The sequence below is a fragment of the Notolepis coatsorum genome (genome assembly GCF_963971535.1).
Source record: "Notolepis coatsorum genome assembly, chromosome: 7".
Lineage (NCBI taxonomy): Eukaryota > Metazoa > Chordata > Actinopteri > Aulopiformes > Paralepididae > Notolepis > Notolepis coatsorum.
This window is the reverse complement of record NC_140171.1, coordinates 113,525,352-113,537,500: the sequence shown is the minus strand read 5'-3', so window position 1 is coordinate 113,537,500 and position 12,149 is coordinate 113,525,352. Positions and strand designations below refer to the sequence as shown.

At 40.8% G+C, this 12,149-nt stretch overlaps 1 protein-coding gene across 1 annotated transcript in view; it reads right to left on the bottom strand.

Moving 5' to 3' along the window:
- The window catches only part of LOC311232111 (elongation factor 1-alpha 1), a gene marked incomplete at both ends in the record, with an annotated part of 98,457 nt that overhangs the window by 69,461 nt on the left and 16,847 nt on the right, over positions 1-12,149 (bottom strand). Inside the window, one exon of the mRNA XM_084318797.1 lies at positions 1,698-1,994. Within this exon, the coding sequence (XP_084174923.1) occupies positions 1,698-1,994 (297 nt within the window). The remainder of the gene's footprint in view (positions 1-1,697; positions 1,995-12,149) is intronic.

The following is a 12,149-nucleotide window of genomic DNA, read 5'->3' as shown; positions in this document are numbered from 1 at the left end:
AACAGTTGGGCTTAATGAAAATGGTACCAATGGAAAGCTTAGCTTCTCTAGTTTACAGGGATACCAATACCTTTGTGTTCGCTCAGATATTGAGCGCGCTATGGACCAAGATATTTATTAATGGGCAGAACCTTGATTTTACATGGCAGCCATCTTGAAATCCATCATGATGATGTGGCTTCTACCCCAAAATGAAAGCTATGGTGATGGGGAACATGTGGAAAAAATTTGGTGCTTTTGTCCGGCGCGTCCACATTTTTTTGCTAAGCCACCGCACTAACTAGGAGCTTCTATCCCCAGGCCATCAGGATGCTCAATGACTCTATGCAACATCAACCCATCCATCTACACTCATTGCACACACATCCACATGCACACACTCACTTTAAACAGACACTCACTTTAAACACTTTAACACTACAACCATATCTTATCTATTTATCTATTTAGAGATTTGAACTACATCCATACCTCATTTAGCATTTTTTTTAAGTTAGCATTTTTGTACCTCATTGTCTGCATTTTTGTACCTCATTGCCTGCATTTTTACTTCATTGTACTTTCATTGTACTTTAGTTGTATATTTGTATAGTGTTGGGACTTTATTCCTCTTTTACTTACTGTCATTTACTGTAGGGATGCCCCGATCACGTTTTTTTGCCACCGATACCGATCACCGATCGTCTATGAGTCATATCGGCCGATACACTGCCGATACCGATCGTTTTTGGTTTTCTTATAGCAGCTGCCAGTATTATACTGTAGGTCTAACAGGCATTTTCAAAGTCCTGTCTAAATGATCTAATCTAATCTTAGAAATTAAGTAAAGTGAATAGTACTGAGTGTTGAGCATAACAGTATCTAAGTTAATTTACTTCTGACCATTATAGTCAAAGTATTTTCCTATGCACTGAAACTTATAAGATGTTCTCAGTGTTAAGTTACAGCTATGAAACACGATAGCTAATTAGCCAACAGCTGCAAAAACGAATGATGTTATAAGACATTGATATCAGGAGCTATCTGTAGCTACTGCTAGCCAGCTAGATAACGTTAGACAATGCCTCATGTATTAAACTAAAGTGAATAGTTGACTGGGTAATTTTGTTTAAACAGTAACATTAGCTACCTAGCTAACGTTAGCTCACGGAACAATGATAGCTAGTTAGCCAACACTAGCCAACTACTGTGAAAACTCTTGCCAAATGATTATATCACTAGACGTTGATATCAGGAGCTATCAGTAGCTAGCCAGCTAGATAACGTTAGACAATGCCTCATGTATTAAACTAAAGTGAATAGTTGACTGGCTAATTTAGTTTAAACAGTAACGTTAGCTAGTATCACTCGAGGTGCACTCGACTCTGCTGGAGCATTTGTTGACATGGGTCTGGGAGGCGGAGGGGCAAGTTGTGAGCAAGAGACAGTAAGTGAGAACTCCGCTGAGAATTGGATCATGTTTTCCGTGCGTGTCATCGATCGGTTTTCACGATCCGCGAAAATAAAGCATTATCGGAATTCACCGATCTCATATTTATACTGAATATCGGCCGATACCGATCGCTGGCCGATCTATCGGGGCATCCCTAATTTACTGTATGAAGCTCATACAGAACCAAGCATTTCACTGTAATGTATATGTACTTTTATATATATACGTGACAAATAAAAGCAAACTTGAAACTCTTGAGACTAACATTAGGGCTGGCCTCCAGCATGTTGTCTCCATTCCAGCCGGAGATCGGCACGAAGGCCACGGTGTCCGGGTTGTAGCCAATCTTCTTGATGTAGGTGCTCACTTCCTTCACTATCTCCTCGTAGCGCTTCTGGCTGTAGTTGGGTTCGGTGGAGTCCATCTTGTTGACGCCGACGATGAGCTGCTTCACTCCCAGGGTGTAGGCCAGCAGGGCGTGCTCGCGGGTCTGCCCGTTCTTTGAGATCCCAGCTTCGAACTCACCCACGCCTGCAGCCACGATCAGCACAGCGCAGTCTGCCTGTGGGGGGGGTATGGAAAAGCCCTTTAAAGAAACTGTTTGGTCAATAGTCTCCCAGTCCCTCCGCCCTACAGTAACTGGTATCCCGTTCCCACTTTATCCAATCAAGATAAAGAGGAGACTTATTTCAAGAAATCTTGCCAAGCCAAATTAGCTTACTGCACTGGCAGATTATTATACTTGTTTCAAGCACACAGTTACTTTCTGTGCCAAAAACGTAAAAAATACATGTTTGGCGGACAACGGTTGAGTGCCAAAAGCGTAAAAAGTCATTTTTTTGGATTGTTTGATCTTTTTACTTTGATCCCCGCTCTACAGACTTGCCCAGAGCGATCTGCATCATTCTCGACCATCCCCACACATTAGAACTGCAATGCCGGTCAACTATCACCAGGTGGTGGTATCGTCCATGTCTGAACTGCGATGGCTTGGGTTAAATCACACTCTAACTTTCATTTCAGCTTGGCCAGTGGCCACTCCTCCTGCCGGGACATAGATTCACATTGATCGCCTAGAAATTCCGTCGCCTAAGCGTATTTGACCATATAAACGAGTATAGACATATACACTGGTAATCGCGATGGCGATGCGATCACTTGGAATTCTTCTTCTTGGAATACCTTCTGGCTAAGGTAAGGTACATTCTATGTCTATTTTACCGAATCTGGAACGTGTTTTTCTAACGATCACAATTCTGTGTGTCACCGGACGAAAAACATGGTTGGCAAACACGATCAGAGTTTTGTGTTAAAACAACCCCCCCCCCCCCCCCCTTGATGATTTTGTGATGGTACATATATACATGATTATACATTTGATTTGGGAGTATTCGGGGTTTCAGGGGATCAGCCAGAACGGTTTGGGCTTATTGCACATAACACATTTTATCTTGCGATCTATGAAAAAAGACTGTATTATCTTGGAAATGTGCGATGTTTAGCGTGTAATAAACTACAAACTACAGCGTGTGGAAACAAACTATTATTCCCATGCTGGACTACAAGTAATGTTTGTCAAAATGAGCCACACCGTGTCTCTACAGCTATAATTCAGAACACACACACAGTTTCGCAAATATAGTGCAATGACCACGGAAACGACTAGAAGGCTGGCATTCTAAGGGTAAGGATAAGCAATATGCGTGGCAGTCAAAGTGTTAAAACTAGTTTTTATTTCAGAGCGGAGGGACTGGGAGACCCATGTTACTGATCAGACAATCTATACCAGTGATGGCTGTCAGAATGTAGAGCATTATTTTAACATGTAGACCACTTATCTGAACAGAAAATACCACTTACAGCACCTTTAAGCACATTAATGTCTTTCTATCAAGTAGCTTGTTGCTGATGTAAAGTTTTTAACTTTAGCAGTTTTTTAACGGTCATTTGCCTGGATCCAGACCCTGCCTGGCTGTCTGCCCACAACTAACTCACTGCACTGAGTTACAACACTGCGATTATTGTATTACGATTTAGTGCTATTACCGTGTTTATGCTGCCACTTGCACACAGACTACACCTGTACTGTGATTATTATACTGTGACTATTATATTATAACTTGGTGCTACTTTATTACTGTTTCTGCTGCCACTTGCACACACACACTACACCTGTACTGTGGTTATTATACTGTGACTATTATATTATAACTTGGTGCTACTTTATCATTGTCTCTGCTGCCACTTGCACACACACAAACACACACATATTAGCTATTAGCTATTTTTACCGTTGTTTTCTACTATTGCTTTGCACACACTACACCCATGCTGTGGTTATTATGTTATAGTCTAGAGCTGCCATATCATTGTTCTGTTGCCACTTTGCACACATTACACCACAATTTGATTATTGTAAATTAGTATTGTAAATTAGAGCTATTCATGCATTTTTTTTGTTTTCACTCTTGTATGCTGTACTGTATGAAAGATGTGACAATAAACACATCCAGGGGTCGCACACGGTCCTTGAAGTGCTTGATTACCAAAAGAAATCAAGGCCTGGAATTCCTTGAGAACAGAAAATGTTTTAACAAGGTGCTTAAAAAGTCCTTGAAATTCAAATCAACCATTCGCATTGAATGTTTTGTTCATCCATGATAAAATTGTTATGAATCAAGAAATAATTTTTTTTTTATTTAAAGTGTAACTAATTGTCGGAAATTGGTTTTAAAAAGAAGTCAGCACACCGTCTGTGGTGTTCCCAAGTTTTATTCAATTAAACACAACGTTTCGGCCTGTGGCCTTTTTCAAGTGTCACCAACATGTGAAAGGGGTGGGGTATATATACATAGGGGATGAACCAGGTCAAAGTTTGAATCAATTAGCCTATAGGCCAGGGGTTGGCAACCTGCGGCTCTTTAGCCAAACAGCTGCGGCTCCCTGGTAAAATTTAAATTTTAGTAAACAAAAATATTTCATCAACTAAAATATACAGTACGTCACACCCGCGCCTCTCCCTGCCGTCTGCAAGTGGTTAATCTTGAGTTTCCAATCCCCCAGTAAGCTAACCATGGATAAATCCAAAAAAAGGAAAGTGAGGAAAATAGAGGGTTTAATTCAGCGTGGACAGATTAATTTGCTTTCACGACTAACGATGCAGGTTTACCTGTATGCCTGATATGTGGTGAGAAGTTTGCGAACAACAACATTTACTTTTTATTTTATAGATTTTCCACAAATAAGGGGAGGACTCAAATATACCTGAATAGTTCAGGGTTTTATTTCAAAGTAGGTCTACAGACACCAGTGTTTTGTCTCCTCTTCTGTGTTTTATTTAAAAGTAGGTCTACACAGCCAGTCTTTTTTCTCCTCTTCATAAGAGTTTGAGGTTTTACTTTGTTATAACGGGTAAAAACAGCAATAGAAAGTCAAACATTTTCTTTTTGTTGCTTTATAATTCCATTAACACATTGACCGCCAGCACCAGGGGGCGCTGATACCCCATTCATCGCAAGGTCTTTATTCAATGGATATAGTTTTAGACTGTGACATTTGCGAGTGCTTAAAATATATCTTATATTATATCTATGGGTCTAATAACGCCGTCGGGTCTCAGTGAGTTGCTTCTAGTCAACATGCCCGAGACAGATTGTTTTTTCATCGGTACATTTCCGTTTTATACCGTTTTGAATAGAGTATGGTTTGGGTGTTTTTCAGTAATTCCAGGGAAAAGGCGAGAAAGAGGCGTTTTACTGTAATCCAGTCATCACGTTGTAATTTTTCGGCTGATTATCTAATCATCCTGAAATCAACGCTAGATTATCATTAGTATGTCTCCTCGTCCATACATGAAATTACCGTCGTAGCGGAGTGCTCCCCCCCACCCCCACCGCAGGCAACGGTAAACAGCCATACATGGTCCACACATATAGCTGTGATCGCGGTAGAAATAAATGTCAGATCAACGATCAAATTTATATTAGAGGTGGGCATAGATAATTTTTTTTTATCTAGATTAATCCATCTGCAATCCTGGAGTTAATCTAGATTAATCTAGATTAAAATGGCTCACTTGAAGTCTGCCGAAGGCATTCGAAATATGTGTTCTACCCAGTGTTGTGCTAGTTACTGAAAAATAGTTACTAGTTACTTCATTCTAGTTAACTCAGTTACTTTACTAGTTACTTACACCCAAAAGTAATGTGTTACTGTGAAAAGTAACCATTTAGTTACTTTAAAAAAAAAAAGTGCTCCCATTGATTCTCTTACATATTCTTACAGTCAACATCTGTTGATCATTTTGACAGTTTCCACTAATCTCTCTTGCTCTGTCTCTCATTCTCCCCCTTTCTTCCTCACTCCCCACCCCTTCCTTCCTTCCTCCCTCACACAGAGAGAGAGAGAGAGAGAGAGAGAGAGAGAGAGAGAGAGAGAGAGAGAGAGAGAGAGAGAGAGAGAGAGCAAGAGAGAGCGAGAGAGAGAGAAGAGAGAGAGCGAGAGAGAGAGAGAGCACACGCTTAGGTTCTAGGTTGAATGAATTGATGAACAATTGATGTCGCCATTGGAACGTTTCATTATAAGCGCCTTGCAAGTTGGAAGACTTGTTGCGGAGGTTATTGTAGCTGTGTTCAACTTCGAACGAGCACGCCAGCTTGATTTGAGCCAGGCAGAAAACGGGTCCATAAACGAACGTTTTAATCCACACCACAATATGTAAACAAAGGTTTTAACCATCCACAACAGAATACTGCAGTCCAAATGTATTTCCGATGCTTGATTCTTCTCTCAGACCGACGCAATGTCTTGAAACTATTATGTTTATTGGCGACGCGAGTGGAGTAGCAGAGTGTAAACAAACACGCCCACAACGTGTCTCCTGCACACAGGAGTTCTACGCACACACACAGAGTAATTCGACCAGGTATACATCAGCTAATGTAATTGGCTCCCAGACCCAATTTTGAGAATAGATTAATGGCGGCAATTGTATTATCGCGCGATAATAGTCTGCCGTTAACTTAGCCCGGTAATTGCGTTAACGGCCCGGCCTTAATTTATATATAATCTTCTTACCTTGTATCTGATGTAATGCAAAAGAGATAATACAAATATCTGATCGCAATTCCAAATAATGCTCGTGGAGGTCCGCACCACACTACCGACCGGTTCACAATGACGGGCGGGCGGAGTTACTGCTCGATGCCAACGTTGTATAGAACTGGTTCGCCCGAGTATTTAAACCCTGCCCGCCCGGCTCAGATCGCCTCCTAAAACACACCAACCCATTTTCAATGAGATGCAATAGCTCCGCCTGGCAGTAGAGGGCGGTGTTGACCGTCTGCCAGCTCAGACAGGCTCTGAAGAGGATACCAGAGGCTACAGCTATGAATTATGAATAGATATAGCGAATAAATGAAATAACGATCCCAAAAACGAGTTAACTCGTTTCTGGCGCTCAACGCATGACGGCCAATAACGAGTTAACTCGTTTATGGCGCAGAATGTGTTAATGCAACAAACTGTGTGCTATAAGTATAAAGTATAATAAATCGCAAATTACTTTGGGTATGCAATTGTCAGGCGTTTTATGCTAAATGTGGGGTATGCTTGGGGATAACTATATATAAAATGTTATACACTGTGTTACCTTCATTTTAAGGGTAAATTGGTTTTGCGGCTCCAGAGGAATTGTATTTTGTGGGAGGGGGGGAAATGGCTCTTTTGATAATAAAGGTTGCTGACCCCTGCTATAGGCTACAAATTTGCAAAAAGAATTACAGCTTAAATGTTAGAACATACATAGTTTCAATAACAGTAGTAGCTAGATGTATCAGACTTTCACATGTAAAATTGAGAAAAATATAATGAGAAAACTTTAAAAAAATGGCAAAATTGACAGCTCTGAACAGGCCTGCACTGCAGTAATATATTCGTGCAGAGGTTGACCCATTTTAAATAAATAATAAATAATAGCCAATCAAAATAGGCTATTAACTTCATCTAAGCACGGACTGTGCAGTTAAACTCTTGCCATTGAATGGAGGATTGAATGATTGACAGCCTTGACAATCCAATAATACACGGAGGATGAATGATTGGCAGCCTTTGAAATCCAATCAGAGTCTGCCTGGTAAAATACATGCAGAACTGCAGCAGGACTGGCGTCAGTGTTCTAGTCAAAGTTGTGTTCCATCATCTCATGTGTGCATTTTGCCTGAAGAAGAACATTCATTTGCCTAATATAATCATTCATATTTTAAGATCTTTATTCACTTGTTCACTTATTGTTGTGCACTGGATGATATATATTTTTTTTTTATCTCAGTTGAAGACTAGTGTAGTTGTAGTTGACGTGAACGTGCCATCTTGGACAGTGAAGGCAAGCTAACTTGTAGCTAGTAGTTTACAGTACAGCTGTAACAACACACAGTAGGCTAAATTAAACTTTGCGCCAACATTAGGACCGAAGTATAAACCAGCAACTGAGCAACATGAAGAAGTGGACTTATGCACCTGGATCAGAAAAAAGTAAGTTGTAGTGTTTGTAAAACGAAAGCCTGATTAGCCTGGATGCTAACGTTAGCTAACTGTTTAGAGAACAATGTTGTTAACTTGGCTATGTCACACATAAACACAATGTAATGTATCACGTTGGCTGCTGGCTGCTAATGCAGCCTGCAGATAATATTTGCATGTGCACTGTGTTAGTGTAAATGAATGAATGTTGCCGCTAGCTTGTGGCTAGGCTAGCGTTCTTTGCGAATGGCTAACGTTAGCTAGCCGAATTGTTTAGACTTGATTAAGGGATTGAATGAAACGTTGTTAACTTGGCTATGTCACATATAAACACAATGTAATGTATCACGTTGGCTGCTGGCTGCTAATGCAGCCTGCAGATAATATTTGCATGTGCACTGTGTTAGTGTAAATGAATGAATGTTGCCGCTAGCTTGTGGCTAGGCTAGCGTTCTTTGCTAATGGCTAACGTTAGCTAGCCGAATTGTTTAGAGACTTAAGGGATTGGAACGTTGTTAACTTGGCTATGTCACATATAAACACAATGTAATGTATCACGTTGGCTGCTGGCTGCTAATGCAGCCTGCAGATAATATTTGCATGTGCACTGTGTTAGTGTAAATCAGTGGTCACCAACCTTTTTAAGCCCAAGATCACTTTTTTTTTTTTTTTTGTGAAGGCAAGATCTACCTATTGAAGCGTTGAGAGAAAAAGACAGCCAAGATTGTACTTTAAACTAAATTACTTTTATTTGCCTGTATTCTAATTACATGCAATGCTTTGGTCCAACATTAAAACGTCAAAGTAGAACTATTATGTACTTTCTCAGTCAGTGCTAAGTGCAGTCATCTTATGCAGCATCACTTTTCACATCAAAACAAAAGTAGAACTGTAATGTGGACTTTCTCATATTATTAACATTGACAAACATATTTACAATTAGCATTTTATAAAGTAGAACTGTAATGTGTACTTTCTCAGTCAGTGCTAAGTGCAGCATCACTGTTCACATCAAAACAAAAGTAGAACTGTAATGTGGACTCTCAGGGTAAGATCTAAAAAAAAAAAGAAAAAAAAAAAAAGATTCATGGAAAGATCTACAGGGACAGTCTCAAAGATCGACCAGTCGATCAAGATCGACGGGTTGGTGACCACTGGTGTAAATGAATAAATGTTGCCGCTAGCTTGTGGCTAGGCTAGCGTTCTTTGCTAATGGCTAACGTTAGCTAGCCGAATTGTTTAGAGACTTAAGGGATTGGAACGTTGTTAACTTGGCTATGTCACATATAAACACAATGTAATGTATCACGTTGGCTGCTGGCTGCTAATGCAGCCTGCAGATAATATTTGCATGTGCACTGTGTTAGTGGTGCTGCCTAAATGAATGAATGTTTGCCGTTAGCTTGTGGCTAGGCTAGCGTACGTTGCCGATGCACGGCTGATCAGATCTAGTGCCTCTGTGGAGGAGGAAGTAAACATTGCCAGGCAATCTGGTCAATGTAGTTCTCCCTCTTTTCACTCACAGTTAAAGGAGACATGACATGCTGGTTTGATGAAATGTATAGTGTAAATGAAATGAATAGTGTATGTATATTCAATAGTAGTATTGATAGTATATTAGCCACTGTATACTGTACATGGTCTGCTTGGTTTGATCGGGCCGCCGAGCCATGGCCGCCGAGCCATGGTCTGCTTGGTTTGATCGGGCCGCCGAGCCATGGTCTGCTTGGTTTGATTTAGGAGAGTGGTCTGCCCTGCGGGGGGGCCCCAACATATTGCGCAACGCCACTGCATACCATTGACTCAGAAAGGTCTGTTTTATTGAAATCGTCACAGCAGTATAGTTTGTTTATACTTCAGAAGGATGATATTTAAACATGGTCCCCAAAATGAATGGAAGCGAATGAGGAGCCTGACACCTGGGAGAAATGGGGGTGTTGCAGCGTTGGGGATGTTTAAAAAATATAATTTAATATATAATATAATAATTTGTGCTTCACCTACAAATTTGGTCAGCAGCCTCCACTGGTCCTTAGTGGGTCTAATACTGGGTTGCAGGCATTCGTCCTGTGTGGCCACGTCAAAACGGTTAGCAGCTTTGTCTATCCATTCTGTAGGATACCCTCTCTCATGGAATCTCCTGCTCAGGTCCGTGGACTGTCTCTGATACAGATCAAGGCTGCAGATTCTCCTGGCTCTGTGAAACTGGCTGACCGGGAGGCTCTTAACTCATTCAGCGCCATCGCTTAATGAGCCAGGGGGGCGCTAGAACGCCATCGCTTTAATCAATGGGGAGACTGCGACATTTGTGAGTGCTTAAAATATACACAGATAGCTTTGATCGCGGTAGAAAGAAATATCAGATCAACGCAAGATTGGATACAGAGTCCTTACCTGGTCTCTGATGTAATGCAAAAGAAATAATCTAATTATCTGATCGCCATTCCAAATACTGCTTGTAGAGCTCCATCCCACATTGTCCGGCATTGCATATGAAGGGGGGGGGGGGGGGGGGGGGGGGCAGCATCGCAGATGTAACGTTGTAAACGCTAGTCCTGCCGGAGTATTTAAACCCTGCCCGCACGGCTCAGATCGTCCCAGAAAAGAAATTACATTTCTAATGGAGTGCAATACCGGCTGGAAGGCGTAGGCGGCGGCATTTGCCCTTTTGCGCGCTCAGACCCATTCCCAATGATAACATCAGGCTGGATGAATGAAAAATTAATGGATATAGCTAATAAAAGAAATAACGATTAAAACCCGACTTTTCTTGTGATTGGGGCTGAACGGTTGGCGAGTTAACCTGGCTTTTCTCGTGACTGGCGCTGAATGAGTTAATGAGGTGGGTGGGATAATAATAATACATTGTATTTTGTGGCGCCTTTCACGACACCCAAGGTCACTTTACAGATCGTAGAAAAAAAACACAGCAAGGCAGTTAAAAGTCAAGGTTAAAAAATAAAACAAACAACAGGAAGTATAAAAAACAGTGAATGGAAACTGTCACCCCGTAGCAAGGTGTTTCTGTCAGTAGGCTTGCGAAACAAATCTGTATGGATAGTAGGGGTGTAACGGTACGTGTATTCGTCCCGCGGCAACGAATACGCCCCACAGCGCAAACACACCCACATGCAGGCACACCGAGTCAGACTTCAGAGCGGCGAAAGTGCACGGAGGAGAAAGGCACATTTACATTGGAACAGCTGCAGGGTCATTACAGTTTTCTTTCGTTTTCTTGTTCGCCCAATAACGTTAACCAAATGAAACCAATGGAAAGAAACACACACGCGTCTCCGACACACACACACGCGCACGCGCCAACAAACACATCAACATTCTCCCCCGCCGGACTCACAGGCACAATCAAATAAAAAGAAGAAACATAGGCCTACTTTTCCAGACAGATCATCTGAGCTCCACTGTGTTTAAATCCAAATAATCCTCTGCCATTGTTGTAATATGTCATCTGTTCTCTAGTATTCAGTCTGGTTGTGAAGTTAAATTCTCTCTGGAAGTGAAAGTGAAACTTAGCAAGGATAAGTTTAAAGTGGCAGTAGGCAAGTGGATGCCTGAACACAGAATGACACCAGTATCACTAATTACCACGGCAAGCCTATAGAAAATTATTCTATTTAATAATAATAATTATAATAATTATCATAAATATAATATATAAATAAAAATATATATAATTTTTTTTTTATAATAATTTTATTATATTAACACATTAACTGCCACGGAGTTTGATCATCTTATACCATTCTCTGCCAGCACTGTACGTCTATGGAGATGTTCACCTTCTTTGCAGGGCTATAACTTTTTTAATTGTATTGCTAAATTGACATTACTATGGCCCATTCAACATCGATTATCTATCGTTCAGGATGTAGGAACGTTTTACTTTTTCATTCACACATTCATACGAAAATACCGTCTAGAGCAGGGGTAGGCAACCCTAGGCACGCGTGCCTGCATAGGCACGCGTGGGCATTTTCATAGGCACAGGGGGCAGGATTAAAAAAAATAAAAAAAAATATTATTTATTTTATTTATTTTTTCTTTTGCTTTGAAATATTTTGCACTGTTGTCGCATTTATCTTGTTCGAATCCTCCCACAGGTTCTTTTTACTACCACATATTTAATTGAGACCCTTTATTTGTTTATTATTTCAATTTAGCTGGAAATACATTGCTACAT